At 38.2% G+C, this 17,904-nt stretch overlaps 1 protein-coding gene across 2 annotated transcripts; it reads right to left on the reverse strand.

The window, feature by feature from the left end:
- Positions 1 to 3,415: 3,415 nt before the first annotated feature.
- Positions 3,416 to 17,700, reverse strand: DIRAS2 (DIRAS family GTPase 2). 2 transcript variants are annotated; one of them, XM_072859385.1, is made up of 2 exons: positions 17,457 to 17,700; positions 3,416 to 4,302 (listed from the first exon to the last, which is right to left on the reverse strand). In XM_072859385.1, exon 2 carries the CDS (start codon positions 4,261 to 4,263, stop codon positions 3,664 to 3,666), a length of 600 nt encoding a protein of 199 aa, XP_072715486.1. In that variant the 5' UTR covers positions 4,264 to 4,302; positions 17,457 to 17,700; the 3' UTR covers positions 3,416 to 3,663. The 2 variants fall into 2 exon arrangements, with proteins under 2 accessions (XP_072715486.1, XP_072715487.1); XM_072859386.1 differs by lacking the exon at positions 17,457 to 17,700 and adding an exon at positions 7,731 to 7,829.
- Positions 17,701 to 17,904: the final 204 nt, after the last annotated feature.

Raw genomic sequence — 17,904 nt, forward strand, 5'->3', positions numbered from 1 at the left:
TTGTACAGCTGAAGACTTCAGGACACTGCCTAACACGTAAGAATCTATTTTGATTTAGAGAATTGCCTTTACAACTTTTAAAAAATACATACTTAATATACCTATGAAACAAACACAATACAGGCATCAACAAGGCTTCTTCCAAACTTGTGTTTCCATTTAAAACTTTATTTTGTATGTTCGGAACATCACCGGAAACATAGAAACTTCTAGGCACAAATGACTTAATATCCAGAGTTTTTGAATAAAATATTTGCTAACGAAATGGCAACAACACATTTTCATGATAACTATATATCTTAATATTTCATATATACATATAAAAGTCATGCATTGTAAAGAGTCATTTTGTCCAGATCATGTTTTCTGGGTGCTAAAATTCACTGTAGATCTTACATGTTTTAAATATGTCATATTTTTTCTGTACATTTTAAAGAGTTTATTATACTGATATCACATTCCCAAAGAAAACACTAAATGTAATAAAGCTGTCTATTTTCTTTATTTACCTTACCTTTTTTCCCTGTATTAAAGAAAAACAACTGTGTAAGTAATAGCAAAACAAATGTTTTAAACCAGCTCACAAGTACATAAGATATGTAAAACCTCGTAGTATAAACTAGGATGACAATGCAAGGGTATCAAATATGTTCTCTTTTGAGTCTGTGGTCCATGAGTAATATTGCTTCTGCACTGGCCTTGCTTTGATACATGCAAGTCCATGCAATAATTCATGGCTTATTATGTAGCAGGTGAGGAATCAACTGGGAATTAAAGGAAATGGTCCTCCAGCCTAACAACCGGCAGCTACTTGTTTTATTTCCACCTTTGCCATACAATTACTCTTTTCTTGCTATGAGGCACATTCAAAAAAAGTTCAGGGCCAAATTTCAGCCGTAATATCCTTGCAGACATAACCTTTTCAGTCTAATTCAGATCCCCTATATTCTACTTCTGCAAGATTCTTTACTATGTAAATAATTCCTCCGGTTAAAGTAATAATGTTAAAAGGATCTTTGTCTTTATATGGCCTTTTTTCTTTGAGTTTCTATCATTATTCCATGGTGGCTGCATAGGCGTGTGCCATGCATGATGACCTTTGGCACCAGCGCATTAGCATCAGCGGGAGACCTCTGTACTGCTGATCTCTGTATGTGACCCATTACTCCTTAAGTGTGATCATTCTTTTGATTTTCCAGTTTCATTAGTGGAATCCAATGCTGTAAAGATGAGTATCTTCAGCCATTTGCTTACAAACAGAGTAGATGTATAAACATGTATACAAGTCTTACTAAATGTAGTGCTTTTAAATGATTTGTATCCGTGATCTGGAAATACTGTTTGATCTATTGACAGACTGACAAAAAAACGATGCACTTAGCTGTATAAGCCATACCAGGTTTCTTTACGTGTTTTAGAAACTATTTAAGAATGTGAAGAGGCAGCCTGACCACACGCAAAGTGAGCACTGGACTGGGACTGAGGAGATCTGCTTTTGTTCCTGGGTCTGCCACAAGCCTGCTGGGTAACCTATGTGCAGCTGCTTCCTCCCTTCGTGCCTCAGTTTCACCACCTGTGAAGTTAAGATAATGATTCTGTCCTTTTTGTAAAGTACTTTGAGATTTATAGAGAAAAAGCATCATGTAAGAGTCAGGAATTTATTGCTAAGGAAGAGCCTTAGCTTTTTTTCATGCTCTCTCCAATTTTCTCTTGTAATGTAATAAAGTAAACACATAAAATTCTGTCTTCTTTGAAATCAGTAGGAGTTTTACACTTGATTTTAATGGTGCCAGAATTTCTTCTGAGTGAATGACAAAAGTTGTGCTCCTTTCTAGACAGTGCTAAAAGCAATTCTTGCTCAAAGAAACGTATACTATCACTCTACCTGTGAAATGTCTGCACGTTTGTTTGGAAGGTGGAAGGTAAACAAGCAATAGCTCTGAGACCAACAAGTTAACAATTTTTAATGCAAATACTGCATTTGAACAGCTCCTAGAAGACATTTATAATGCGACAGCATGCGTACTAATAATACTAGTACTTGACTGCATTTTCCCATAGTATGATTTTGACATAAACATTTACCAAAAATACAGTGGTTTGTTTTTATTATTTCAAAGCAGTTCCTAAGGTGCAAATTGTAGCTTATACAATTTTGATGTGTCCTTTAAAAAATGTATGTGCTTCTTTTATCTTAGATGGTCTTTGTTATCAGTAGGATACATGCTTTACTCATTCATATTACTTTTTAAAAAAGCTTTGGAGAGAGATCCAGAAAAGTTCACATTTTGTACACCTTTTCCCCTTCCAAAGGTTTTGAGAAGAGCGGTTTCCCCTGACAGAGTGGTTTGAACCAGTTTTTTTCTATTCTGAACTTTGTATTGCATCGTAACGCAGTACTGACTGCAACTCTTAATATGCCAAATCCTGTGGTACTTATCCCAGCAAATCTTCTCTTAGAGACTCTTGTGGGCCCTAACTCCACATGTAGGATTTGGTTCTATAAACAGTCACAGCAGTTGAAATCATGAGTTTAAATGGTAAATATAAAACGCTTCAGACAATATAAAGGCAGTAGATCTAGTAGTGCATGAATGCAAAACCATTCTAACTGGAATATTGTAATGTAAAGAAGTTTCACTCAGCTAATCTGGTAATTTGAATAAAAACTTTGTATACTACACCGACCCCTCTCCAAGGGTACCGCCAGTTCAAGAGACTTTCCGTTCATTCGCAAATCACACAGCATGTTCGTTTAACCATCAGCAGCATTTGAACTGAGCCTTTCCCATAGAGGTTTTTGTAGGGGACTCCCCAGCCAGTCCTCCCTGGGGAAGCTTCCTGTTCATGTATGTACACCATTTTGATACAATCTGACATTCTCCACAGGCAAAAAACTGCTCTTATCTTAATATATGAAATATATTCGGGCTAGAAGCACAGGTCATTCTTGAAGCGATGGGTCCAGAAAAGGAGATCATCTCCATCTCTCCTACAGGGGCTGGCTTTTCCTCATCCTTCAGTTCAAACACTGCATCATACTAGAAAGAAATCTCATGCTGGGGGGGTAGAGAGAATATCTGTTCCTATTAACTGTGCTACCCCCACTCTTCCTTTTAGTGTGAAATAGTTAATTTACTTGGCAGATCCAAGACTACCCTATGCACACTGCCCCACCAGTCAGTAATGAAAATTGCACAGAATTGTTTGTCCACAGCATTCTTAAAGGGTGTGATAACGCCACCCAGCATGCATTTATACGTTCTAGGTTTCTTCATGGCCACTTCTTTGTTTTTCTTCTAACATCACACATTGCCTTCTCTTGCAGTTATATGCAAACGTAAATAATATGAAGTTGACTTCTCAAATCTTCCACATTATGCTAAGGATGAAATTTCTTTTCTTCTGTAAACCACAAAATTAGACATATTGGTCCATCTTTCTTTTACTTCCTGATTTTTTTTGCTGATAGCTAGAGTACATGATTTTTAATTGTTGGCTTTTTTCATGGTAACCACAGTAACTCATTTTTTCAAATTCCAAATATCTGTTTTAAAACAGATACTAATAAATAGGGTCTTGTATGGTTGTTTGCTGTCTGTAGGTTTTACATGGGTATTGTCAACAGGTGAGACTGCATGACTGACTTCTGACAGTGCAATTTCACATCACCACACATTTGCCTTTCAGCTTCTCTTTCCTTTTCTGCTGCTTGCTTTTTTTGCCATCAATTTGTAAACTCACAGTCCTGCGTTTCTCTAGGTTTAGCAATTCTTGGAATAACTCTTTCACATTGTGGTTCAGCTTGGCAGAGGTCTCCATGAAGGCACATTTCCACTTCTTAGCCATGGCTTCTCCTTCACTGCTGTCCACCTCTCGATTTTGGTTCTCATCATTTTTGTTCCCCACCAGCATTATTGGAATGCTTTCTATGTCTCCTTTAATCTGACAGATTTGTTCATAGATTGGTTTGAGTTCCTCCAAGGACTGTCGGCTGGTGATAGAGTAAACCAAAATGAAAGCATGTCCTTTAGAAATAGAAAGACGTTGCATGGCTGGAAATTGATGGCTCCCTGTAGTGTCAGTTATCTGCAAAGTGCATATGCTCTTATCACAGCTGATCACCTGCCGATAGGTGTCTTCAATGGTAGGGATGTAGCTCTCTCTGAAAGTGCCCTTCACAAATCTCAGGACCAAAGAACTTTTGCCCACTCCTCCAGCTCCAAACACAACAACCCTGTAATCATTGCTTTGCTCAGGCATGTTTCTCGGTGTGTCTGTTGCTCAGCTAGAGGGAAAAATCTAGGAAAGGAAATGACAAAAACAAGAAGACAGACATTAACACAGATACATGTGGAGAGCGCACTTTGTGATATCTTTCCCAATAAGAGAAATTAACATAATGTAAGTGATAGCATACTAGTTATAATAATTTAAGCAGACTTGCAGTGGGTTACAGAATTATTTATTTCAGTAGTAAATTTAGGATTTGCAGTCCAGCCTGGACTGGTAATAAAAGACCATCTTCGTCACTTCATGACTTATTTTAAATTAATACTGTGAGTTTAAGTATTCTTCCTACTGGACTAATATCCCCAGAAATAAAAAGCTGCATCTGGGAAATGGTATTTCAGCAAGGCCAAGGTCTGAACACATTGTAGAAACTGAATTACTCATCTGTCTCTAAAACAAGCCTCCTCAAATCATTGCTGAAACACACTGGTATATACGTGTATGACAGTCAATTACTCTAAACATGCCATCCCTTCAGTAGTTAGGAAATTTATCTCCACTACAACTGGACAACACTCCTGAGTGATGTCTAAGATGTATTGTAGTTTATTCAGCAATAGCACCAGGTATTCTTTGTTTCCAACTCTTTGGGAGCATGTACCCCACTTTGATGTGTTTTTCCACTTGCATTTCAGGTCAAAGAGTACATTTTGGTAAACTGAGATTGTTCATGTTCAGTCTGCCTTTTCGTTCTAATCTTTATTTCACAGCAGATGATATTTGACTGGAGATGTGTTACACTTATCAGAACAGTTGTGCAGGCATCTTCACAACATTTTAAGAGGCTTATATTGTCAAGATTGGCGAATCCATATGTCAAAGGTCACAAAACTCTGTGATCCCTGAAGTCAGTTCCCCTTGACAAAACCTGGACCACAGTAGGACCTACCTAAACAGTAGGACCACAAATATTGTCATCATTATTAAATAAGAGAAATGGTAAGGCTTTCACAGGGTTGCAAGCTGGAGTTGTTTTAGGATTCATTGAAATAAATGTGAAGATTAATTTGTCCTCCCATCAGTAGCAGCTCATTAGGTACATGGCACGTACAAGTCTCTTTTTATATTTAGTGAGATTTAAGCAAATAAACACTAGAAAATTGAACCCTAAAAGTTGAAAAGAGTCTAGGATATTGCTACTTTTCAGACCAAAACTAGATATATAAAAAGTACATGTGGAACAAACTGCAAAATTTGCTGCACTTGTATTTGTTCTTAAGAAAATGGGCTGATTTAATAGGGAATCTTGTCCAAGTGCCCTAACGGTGCCAGGTTATTGAATTTGCCTGTTGCAATGTTACCTGGGTAGCAGCTAATCCAGAACAACCCAAAGGGATTTCTTACTGAATAAGGAAATCCTTCAAGTTATTTCTTCACTGCAGCAGCAGGAGTGATTGCATTGTGGGGGCTGGGTTTTAAGTTACCCTTTACCTGTCTAGCACAGGGAGAATAGCAGTGATGCTGTAGAGGTATGGATGTCCATGGAGCACCCATGACCTTATCCCAGTTGCCAGCCCACGCTGAATTTTGTGCTTCTGCATCTTTGATGCTGTTGCTGCCTGTGCCAGATAGACTAAAGCTATGGCTACCCCTGCTGCACTAATGTCTTAATTTTGCTGTTCAAGCATACCCTGATTTTGTTATCCTTCTTGTCCAGAGCATCCTACTCTGTCCTAATTCTAATGTCTGAGTAAGCTGAAAACATCTGTCTTTACATAATGTGTTGGATGAAGGAGTTGTACTTCCTCATCTGCCACACCGTAGGCAGAATAACCCATGCAACTGGGGATGCTGATCCTGAGGCAAAGTGGAGAGCTGTGACAGCTCTTCCTACTCGGCCTGGCTTCAGGCAAAAGGCAGCTTCACCCCTTCTATCTGTCCTACGCTGCAGTCACTGTCACTCTCAGAGACCTGTTTAAATATAGGAAAGATTGATAAATAAGGGTGTTCATCCTGAGGCACTGAAGGAAAATTGTTTCTCTCTGACAGCAGAATTCAAGGAATGGAAAGAAGAGTAGTCTCAGAAAACACTGGTGTATGTGTTTATATAAGAGGGAAAACCCTCTGAGGAACAAGGAAAATGGGCGAGCAGCTCACAGTGTTGAGAAAACAAACAAAACCAAAGTAGCTAGTAAGAAATGAGAACAGAGGAAGCTAGCAGGATGCTGTTCCACTAATAAACTTGTATGTAAGAGCTGCAAACATGCAAATACAGAACAGTTGTAGAGCTTAGAGTCATGGGTGACTGCAGAGAATGAGCTGAATAATAATTTTTACTATGTGGTTGTACTCTCTGTGTGGATCTGGTCAGAGATTCTCCTGCAGTGAAAATAATTCTGTGTGACTGCGGTGCACTTGCACCCAATTGCGCATTTGTTAACGCTTTTCATACCGCCCTGTGAGTGTATTGATTTTTCTTTGTCTTAAAATACATTAACTAAAACACACAACAGGACAAAATAAAGTACCACATTGTTTCATCAGCTTTCAATATTCTGGCCAATGTGGGTATGGAAAAATTAACTTGAAAGAAGTCTGACTTCTCAGATGTACAACATCCTCTCTGATTCATACTTTGAGAACCTGTCTGTTTCATAATTTAGAACTGACTTTTTCTGGAGTTTGTGTATAATAAAGCCTAATTTGCTTCCTTTGCTACTTTCAAAAACTACATCAGTAAAAATTTGCTCTCCTCTTCTGAAGTGTCAGGTATAACAAAACTATTCTCACTTAAAAAGGCAAAGCACTTTTCATAACATACATCCATACCCTTCATTTTTTAATTGTTTGGTTGCAAAGATCAGCAAGTGAGTCTCCATATACCTCTGCTGACTTAGCTCTGTTTTCTGCAGATGCTCTGTTAGCACAAGGCTCGAGCTGCTGTAGCTCAGCTGCTGCAGGTGAGCTCGACAGGCTATTCACCGGGACAAAAGGCTGTTTCCAGTTCAAACTCAGCTACAGACCCTTATGTTGCTCTGCATTCTTTCCCTAGCTGCTTCTGACATGCCAGGTAAAAGAACTGAAGGGTTGTTCTGACAGGAGGATACAGTTTAAGGACTGAGTCATTTTGATATAAAACCTGTTATTTCTTTATATACTAATAACAAAAATATGTATTTAAAAATGTTTAAACAAAGTACCTTGCATTACAGATTATGCACTTGATAGTTCAAACTCTTAATGTTCTTCGGGCAACTAATTACATGTGGGTGTGTTAGCATTTACTAAATCGGTATCACTGATCCTGTATTTAGCCACTGGATCTCTATAGTTATCTCCTATCTTTAATTGGTTTTTATGGTCTAACTTTCTATCAATTGTATTTATGACTTGCCTCTTATGTTTGTATTTAAGCCATGAATAACAAATGCAATAATGGGCAAAAGTACAGGGAGGCTGAAAAATAACTGCTGAAAATTAATCTACTGAATACTTACCCTTAGAGTAACATGAGATTAGAATCTCACAGCTGGTGAGCCCTTCCAGTTTGTACTTGAATCTAGGTGTAGAAAAAATTTCTCACTCTCCAGTCTTTCCACAGTTTTGGTTTTGTTGCAAAAGATGTTCCCCATGTTTGCATTGTTAGACTTCCGTGAAATGTCACAGGTTGCAGATTTCTTTGAAATTGTCTGCCTAGATGGTCTCTTTTAGGGTAGCATTCATTTTGTAAAACAGCCTGATACTACCTTTGCTGTCTGGAGTCAGAGGCTTTGATTGCATCTTCACTGATACAGTTCTTGAGGTTTTATGATGTTCTACTGAGATGTCAGTCTGATATGCAATACAGCAGTTGTCAGATGTTGTGTATTAATTTCCTGAAAGCTCTTTTTCCTCAGGTAAAATTATCTCATGTTAGTCACTGATTTTTATTTTTTTTAAAGTCTAAAGAGATGTCTCTGTTTATATTGTCATTGTTATGACGAAAATCCAATAAAGTACAAGCAATGCATTTAGTTCAAAAGCTTATATCAATTTAAATTAACAGTCCATCAGGCTATCCATGATGACACCACTATGCAAAGATACAAGGTGCAAGGTGAAGAATAATACCAAATGTAGTCATAGATAAGATGGATTTCAGCATGGTTGTAAGGATAATGGCCATTTCACCACATCAAAGGTGAAAAAGGTACCCATTACTTATATGACTTACAAGAGGGAAAGAGAGCTCTGCAAGGAGTTTTTTACTTGTCCATTATGTAAATAAACAGGCATTTCTCAGGGAGTATTTTCACCGTATCTGCCAATGAACATGGACTTAAAGAATGGGGATTTTCCTACTACCAGTCTCTTCATCTTTTATTACAAGACTTGCTTTTTCATTCTTTTTCTTTCTTTTTCTTTGGTTGCTTTGCTTTGGTCTTTTCAAATCAATGGAAAGTTGGACATGTTTGAAGCCAAATGATAACAGCTAAAAGAGCTTTTTCTTGCAACATGACGCGGAAAGCACTTTTTTTACTCTCATGCTGAACAAAATGTTCTTTGAAAGTCTGCTTCTTGATGATCAGCTAGTGTAAACTGTGACTTCTTCAGTGCATGAATGCTGTAGCACTTTTGATTTATGTCAGCTCTGGCTTTTACACAGGTGTTGTTCTTGCCATCTTTGTTAACCGAGGAGAATGTTTTCATACTGTTAATGCCTGTGTCATTGATATTTGAGCAAAGCCTTGGCCAGAGATCAGTATTCATTCAAAATACCTCTTCTTTTTGCTTTGATTAGGAGGATGACTGGCCAAGTCACATCAACATGAGTAGCTATGCATGGATTGACAGTATTAATGAGGGTAATTAAAATTATTTGATGCATTTAGAGTAAAACTGCTTCCTGAATTTGCTTTGCCATATCAAAATTTCAGTTTGATAGGTTATTGTGACATCATGCCTTGTTTTCAAAATGTTTATCTATATATTGGTGACTTCCTTGCACTTGAATTTAAGTCTCTCATACTTTTGTTAGCAGATACTATCCAGATATTGTTGGATAATTGGAACATTAGGCTAAATATTATTTGGTCATAATAGTTATAACTTTTCAGATTCCTTTACAAGCCAAAAATGTAGGGAGGTGTGTCAGATATTTTGGATCATACCTTCTCCCTACAAAAAAACCAGGAAGTCTTGAAATGCAAAAAAGTCTTTCATGAAATAGTGTGAAGTGGGATTTGAAGATAGCAATTGACTGTATTTTGCTCAAGGCATTTTTGCAGTCCCAGAGATCATTAAGCCATTTGACCTAAGATTTCTCTGGGTTTTTTCACTGTCTCCAGTGCAGTTTAAACAAAGTATCTTGGTTTATTCCTAAAAAGAATACTTTGCCTACAGCTGTTCCATCTAATGATAACTCTCCAAAAAGCATCTCATTGCTTTAGGAAAGGTGATTATGCTGCTGCTGCTGAAATGCTGATAATTAGTTGAATTAGTTGCTTCCAGAAACTTCTCAGACTTCAGCACCAGTTTTGCTGTTGTTTCATAGTAATAGCTTGGTTTTTGCATTCGTGTAAAAGCTCACGATAGGAGTCCCTCCAAGACCAAAGTTTATGCAATTCATCACTGAATCTTGCCCAGTGATTTCAACCAAGACTGGAGGATGGTGAAGAATGGTATTTCAAAATGATGGCAATACTGCATGATCAGTAAAGATTAAATCTACTTCAAGATTTCCAGCACTGAACGGCCAGGCACTAACGTACTGGTTTACTGAAAGAAAGCTGAGTTCATGTCTTGTAGAGTACTGTTATAATGAAAAGGGAGACGGGCTCTGTTCATGGGACATGTAGGTCCCAGTTCAGCAAAGTCCTTAAGAAAGTGCTTAAATTGTGTCCATCCTTGTCATCTGTTTTTTTAATCTGGGCTTAATTGTGGTCTAATTGAACATTGTTTCTAAAGTCTGCATATATAGCACTCGTGCTATAAAGGCTGTTTACAGTGGAGGAAAGATTAAGAAAATCAGTGATTTTTGGCAGGTCAATGTAGATGTAGCAGTTAGAAATGACATGGGAATTTTTCAATGTAACAAGTCACATTGGCCAAACAGCATTCAACTATTGGACACTGAAAGCAATGTAGTAATCTAACTTTAAGATCTGTGTAGAAGTTACCAAGCGTGGCCAAAAAAAGACCTGAATGAAAAGAGGCTTTTGGAGTTCCAGGTTTATTTTCAGAGTCAATACAAAAATTGGATTGCATAATAGGCCATAGCGGAAAATGAGTTGTTCTCAACTATAGTTTGATAAAAAAGCAATGCCAACTTAATATTTTATACCACCAGCCAGAAGGAAGCAGACCAGACTGAGTTACAGAGAAAATGGCATCTTCTATGGAAACAAAAAATAAATACAGTTACATGTCATAAACCTGCTGTTTTTCTCTGACACACTGTTCTTGTTGTAATATTTACTTGATCTTCTGAGAGTAAGAGACAAAATCAGACGTTCTTATTCAACATATTCGTAGGAAGCACGAATTCAAACTACAAATTCAGTTTGTTTCAACTGAAACAGTTTCCATTTTAGAGCTAGACTCTCTACAATGTTTGAATTGCTTGAATTTGCATAGAAAATTCATCATTTAGAATTTTGTAACTGAAATGAAAGTAGTGGCTCAGTCTGTACAAAACTGGATGGGACTGAGTCAGAGCAGAAAGCCAAAACTGCCCTGCCAGCAAACGCCAGCAAACAGAGTGTGTGCTTTGGGGAAGTTTGGCCTAGGTGATTGTCGCATTTGCTTTCAAATATCTAAAAAAGAAGAAGGGAAGAAAAATAAAAATTCCTCAATTTTTTCAATGTTGGCTAAAGTGTTTCTTGCATTTTGGGACAGATTGTTCCCTGCATTACAAATGTGTATGCTACACTACAGATACAGTCTAGGTATTAAGCCAGGATATCAATTTTAGAAAGTTCTTCCAGAGAGGTTCTGAGAGGTTTTGCAGATTCCCTTCATACCACTGGCTTAACATAGAAGAGTAATAGAAAGGAGAAGAGTCTTTCAGAATGACTTGCTGAAGTTTTGTTCTGTATTTACAGAAGTAGAATATTGTCCTAATAACATCTGTAGGTAAAGGAGGTAGAATCCAGTCCCTGTACTGTTCTGTGGTCACAGATGCTGTGCTCTGCTTTAGCAAATTGTTGTATTTTCATCACACTGTTATTGAAAATCTCATTCCCAAAACAATGCCATTTCAAAATTGTTTGAAGCCCTATAAATTATCATATCAAATGGATCCCTTGGTAAAACAAAAAACCCAGACACGTAGTTGTCATAGCAGAAAAATCTTTACTAGCTCTTGGGCTAAGATACAGCCAGCAGAGATTGTGGCAGAAATAGTTTCACTAGGCAAGAAAGAACTGGAAAAAGAAAGGGGAGAGAATTACATGAGTTTTCTACAGGGGCAATAGGTATCATGGGTTTCTGAAACTAGGTTTAACCAAAGTAGCATTGCTTGTTGAAGAAGAAGGCAGGATGGAAGAATGAACAATGCAGAAAGGTCTGTTGATTCCCTTCTCTGCTGAGGGTTCACGTGCAGAAAATGCAGAAGGTGCTGGACCTGATCCAACAAAGAGCTTTAGAATTAGGAGTACATTTACACCATTTGCTCTGTTGTTGCTCAAGAGTTTTCAGAACTAACCTTTGAGTAACAGGTATGTACTAAGGAACCTTTACCGTAAAACAAGATTCAGCATCATTGAAGATACCTACCACATGAAAAAAACTTCCTTTCATAAAGAAATAGCAATAATACGCTAAGTTTACCCAGGGTGGATGGGTGTCTTACTGGTTGTCACTTCCTGTTTAGTGGATTGGCTAATCTTAAAATTAAAAAAGGAGAATTTCATGACTCAGTTCCTGTTTAAATTCAAGCTTTGCTTTAGGCATGTTAGATACTTTATTGACTTAAATGGAGCTAGTCTCATATTTATCTATCTATTCAAGCATTTTAGTAGACCAGTGTCTTAACCTTTTAAGTGCTTAGGGTCAAAACTCAGTAGGAAACAACTCAGAAGCCTTTGCGTATGTGTAGTTAGGTATTTGTGAACTCTCACATAGAAATAAAAATGTCAAGGTAACAGCACTGTATTCAACTCCCTAAGGGACTGATTTTTTTGAGTTTTCTCCCCAGCTTAACAGAACAAATACTATAGGTTTTGCTCAGTTTTCAATAGATTTAATTTACCTGAGTAAAGATGGAAAGATCAACTTACAATGTTGTATGTTCACCTTTCAACATGTAGGACATTATGCCATTGAGTAGAGCAATAGGGTTATTAACAGGAATTTTTCACTCATATAAATGCAGGATCAGAGACTCAGTCTGACCTTTCAGCCCCTCTGTTTTTAATAGCAGAACATTCTTTTTTGGCAATTAGCTATGACTTTACATGTTGTAGTGAACTTCTGCTTCTCCAGATGCCCACTAGCCAAAATAGGTGACATTTTATTCTGCATCTTATGGAAAAAGGTGTGGCTTTTAGGTTTTCCTGAATGGAGAAAGTTAGAAACATACAAAACACTAAAAAAACCCAAACCAAGAAGGAAAATTTCCTAAATAATAATTTGGCTCTAGAGGCTTTGTATGTTAAATTCCATATATTGCTAGATTCATGATAAAAATCCCAGCATAGGCAACAAGCTAGTTCCATATAAGTGTGTGTATTCACAGAAGAACCATGCGTCTGTGGAAGACTGGTTTCAATTCAGCAGAGGAAACTGTACAAAGACCAGTGTCCCTTTTGCCTTTCCACTGTAGTCCTCAATTCCTTAATGTTCATTTGAGACTATTTGTGCAAGTCTTCTATAGAAGCAGAATTATTAAAAGTTAAGGGTTCTGACTTATTCTTATGAATATAACTCCTATTATTACTTTTCCTTGCTCGGCTGGAAAGGATAGTTAGATTGCATCCTGACCACTGGAACACTTCTGATACTCTTCCACTGCCCAAATAATACCCCATTCAAAACAATGAGGCTTAAGCTGAGAATATCAGTATCTGTCTTGCTGTCCTAGCTGTGCATGGTAAGTCCTCCAAAAACTCTGCCAGCCAATATAATACATTTTGCAACTGGTTCGCTGGGCAATAACTTGTGAATAGTTTAATGCAGTGGGTTTCAGGACCCAGAAGGATCCCTGACAAGTAATTAAGTAATGCAATCCCGTCGTCGATATGCTTCCAGGCACTAGTAAGAAACCTATGCTTCCACTGAAAATTGTCTGCAAATCAGAAAGGGTTGAAAACCAGCAATTAAAGTATAACTGTGGGGTATGATGCAGGAATGACAGCTTTCTGACAGGAGTTTCCAAATGTTCAGAAGAAGCTATTTGCTGCCTATGATGTGCAATTTATCATAAGCTGGTTTGGGGGGGAAATTTTATTTATTTTTCTTTTTACTCTAAAGTGTATTTTCTTTAAGAATTAGTTTGCAAATCTGCATCTCGGGACTTCCACAAAAATGAATACTTTACTTACTGAAATTTTTAAAAAATTTTTAAACAGAAAAGCAATTTCATACTAATCTTCACCACTGCCCCAGCTTTCAGGACGTTCTACTCTGAAGTAAGGAAAGTAGGTTTAGCCTTTAGAGTAGTTTATTCTCAATTCATGTTTCTTTTCCTTGTAGACAAAATTATAAAAACTATATTCTAAAGATTGAAAAATACTTTCTCAGTAACACATGGTAGCATTTTAATGTTTGAGTGAACAAATTGGGAAAACTGTAATGTTTTTTATTTGGGTTTACAGCAATCTTTTAGCTATTGATGGTAGCTAATATTTGATTATTTAAATTACTAACTTTTTCAGAACAGATAAAAGCCGTCAGTCTAGATTTTGGGGGGAGAATATAAAAATAAATAAAAATAAATAAAAGGGTAAGTCTTCTTTTCTTAGCTTCACATTAATTTTAGGTCAGAACTACTGGGCATTTTGGGAAGGAAACATCTGCAGTCCAGGAATGGATTTGCTGCTTTCATATGGCTGCTTTACTACATACATATTTTAAATGAGAATGTTAAAGGGCTGTCATAACTTCATTGACCCTTATTCAGATTCAAATAAAGCCAGTTCCATTACCTTCAGTCTGGGTGAGGGGGATTGCATTTTGCTGCCATGGAATACTGCAGGCCTGCACAGTGAGAGAAATCAGAGACTGATTTTCATCTCAGATACAGAAGTCTAACATTCAACTCAAATTTATTGGCTCGAGAGGAGGTTCTCCTGACCTCAATGTGAGTGGAAAAGTGCATTTGTCACAGACTTGACACACCTGTTTTGACATTTTGCTCTTGTCTTCCTTTGATACTCATTTTAAGAATTACAGAGTAATCAATATTTTGTGGTTGAAAACAAATCAATATTTGTTTTCTCAAAAAGGCAAAATAAAGTATGTTCTGTTTCAATTCATACATACAGTTGCCTTGTCACTTGGTGGGTCTTTTCCACTGCCTTTCCAGCAGTAAGATAAGATAATTTAATGCACATTTTAATTTTAGTGCAACAATAAGTATGCAGTGAAAGTATCTGTTCATTGATACTTAAAAACCTTTGTGTGGGTGGACAGTAAAAAATAACAAAAGGAAAAAATTTTCCAAGATTTTTTTTTTCCTGGTACATGTAAGGAAATTGATCATTTAAAAGATAAAGTAATATTGCTAATATTATGTATTCATGTTTCACAAAACTGCAATTTTTCTTCTTGTATGTAATACTGATAATTTCTCAGTTAGGCGTAGTAATACAAAGTATTAAGGGGAAAGTAACAAACATATGGTATCAGCCCTACATACCAAACCAAATCTCCCACAGTGAATACTGTTTCAGTTTAAGTGTACAAATGGCCTGAGACTCACACGCAGTGTGGGAGCTGGAACATTCAAATGCAGCTTATTATATATTACAAAAAAGTTACTGATGGACACTGCGAATTGACAGCAATCCAATGTAGTACCTAAATCAAAACCATAAAAAGGCCAGAAAAGGATCAGGTTATAAAGAGAAAGAAGTAGAGGAAAAGGGAATATGGAATTGAATGTGGTCATTCTGTAGGAGCATCTTTGAACCAGAATACTGCTTATTGCAGGTTTTTAAAATAAACTAAGTTTGAGGCAATAACACACATTCTGTCACAATGAAAGTGTGAGTCTCTGCTTTTTCACACATGATGGTGGGATCTTTACACGGGCAGGTGTCTTGGTTAGCACAAAAGAAAGTTATCGGTTGATCCTCAAAGGAAACTAGAACCAGCACTAGTAACAACTTCAGAAACAGCATTATCAATTTATATATATTATCCACTATTTTTGTTGGTACTACAGAGACTGCAGTGCTAGTGTAATGTAATCTTGACCACTTGGCCAGAAGAACCCATGCCTCTGAACTCCATCTTCCAGAGAGCTCTGCTCTGCACTGTGAGAAGGGAATATTATTCAGCCGGATGACCATCAGGGCTTATGTGTCTGCTGTTTGGCCATAGGGGTGTAAACAGCAGTGCAGCACAACCTAGGAGAGAAATATGTTTTCATTTGGCTCTGATGTGAGATATGTGGAAAACTGTGTTTCCAAAGACCTTGACCCATTTGCAAAGAGACTTTCTAATGCAGGCAACTTCCAGTGAAAAGTAAGAATGGTATTCAGTACTGAAAGAGATCTTCTGGATTATGAAATCCAATTCTTTGCCATTGCAGGCAACCATTTCACATAATCCCTTCCATCAAGTTCAAACTGAAAGGCATTTAGAGCCTTTTCTTTCTATTACTTCAACGAGAAGGTAATTTCAGAACCTTGCTGCTCTAATGCTTTGAAACCTTCCATCCTAAGTGTATTCACAGCCCATTTATACCCATTTGTTCTTCTCTTTTCCCAGGGGTGAAGATAAATAGCTGTACCTCGCAACAATTCCCCCACTTCCATGGGGCCATTGATTTGCAGCTGTGTATTTGAACCTGTTCCATGTTTGGACAATTCTTCATGCAAGAACCTCAGAAAGGTGGTGTGCAGTGTGAGAGAGAGCATGAAAGCTGGAGGGATACTACATTTCACAGCCCCTGAACAATCGCATGGATGCCATTCTGCCAGAATTAGGCACTACTGCATTTAGTAAGCACAGCTGGACCCCGGGGGCAGCCCCAGAACAAAAGTGAAGTCCACCAGTCAGAAAAGTAAAAGGGGGGTGGCAGGAGATGCCAAAATAGCCCTCTGACCTGCAAACAGTCTACATACAGTAAACTGTGAACCCTGACAAAGGTATAACAGCAATCAGTTGCAACAACTTTGTTTACATGGAAAGGTATGGGGATGCACACATTACGTACCTACACCTGAGTGCATTTATAAATAGGCATATATGTATTCATGTATGACTAGGTACTCATGAAAACAAGACATTCAGAAATTGCTTTAAAAATAAAATACACCAAATCTTGCTGCTCCATTCTGGGCTCACCCAGCTGTGACTGAGTGCTGCAGCATATAGAGCATCCCACATTTCATGGGGAAGATAGCAAGAGAGGAAGTATTATCAACCCTGAATTCACGTCACTCACGGATGCTTGAGAATTGCCTTTCATGATTTATTTTCTTTCATTCAACTGAGAGAGGCACAATCTACTGAACAAATAAAATATTGTCCACCTGTCAGTGGAATGCTGCAAAGTTGTATTTGTTTCAAAGAAAGCAACATCTGGTGCTAATTTATTCAGACTCAAAATTTTTGTATTCTTTCATCACATAAGTTAAAATGGTGCTTTCATTTTTAATAAAATGAATCTCTCCTTAAAGCACTGCAGTGGCAGTGGTATGAACTAGGGCAAAATCCAGCACCTAGAGTTTTAATGAAAGACAGTTTTAAAAAAAAGGTTATGAAGCCATTACTAGCATCCCAGCACACAGAAAAATTATGTTGTTTAACTGGTCAGTATGCATGTGACCAGCTTCTGGCTTCCTTGTCAGCCCCAGCTTATAGCATGCCATGTTCTCCCCATAAGATATACGCTTAGATCAAATCGTGCAGTCGTCAACTCGTGCAAAACTCTATTGACTCCGCTGGAAATTTTGCCTGAGTGAGGACCGTGGATTTTGGCCAAGGGAAATAAAGCCCTCTAATCTCAATGCAAAGCTGTACGCAGAAAAAACCATGTAGACAAGGTGGAAAAACAACGGGAAGAAAAATTTTACCTGTGTAGGAAGAGAAAACTCCAAGTGCTCTTCAGTTTCTGCCTGTCATCGCACCAGCTGTTCACGCTCTCCGCCGGGGTTTCCTCCACCAGAAAGGAGTCCCTCTCTCACCCGGGGGGCTGCACCTCCGGCGCCGGCTGCCTGCCCGGGCGCCCGGCGGCGGCCGCTGCCCGCCGTGTGCTCGGCGGCCCGGCGCTGCGGCGGCCCCGCTCCGCTCCGCTCCGCTCCGCTCCCGCCTTCTGCCCGCTGCCTGCGCCCCGGCGAATGCCTTCGTGGGCTTGATCGCAGCCTCTCGCTTTCGTTCCGCTTTTACGGTGGGCTGACTCCAGCCTCCGCTGGTGCTGCTGCCTAAATGGCGACGGCAAGGCTCATCGAGGCTTTTAACTGCCACCTACTGAATAACCGCGGAATATATACATATGTACACAGCTCTACGTTATGTATATAG

This window comes from Ciconia boyciana, chromosome 4, assembly GCF_034638445.1.
Source record: "Ciconia boyciana chromosome 4, ASM3463844v1, whole genome shotgun sequence".
Taxonomy (NCBI): domain Eukaryota; kingdom Metazoa; phylum Chordata; class Aves; order Ciconiiformes; family Ciconiidae; genus Ciconia; species Ciconia boyciana.

What these genes read in the sequence shown, in the direction of transcription:
- DIRAS2 (XM_072859385.1), bottom strand. Translation starts at nt 4,263, where the DNA reads ATGCCTGAGCAAAGCAATGATTACAGGGTTGTTGTGTTTGGAGCTGGA.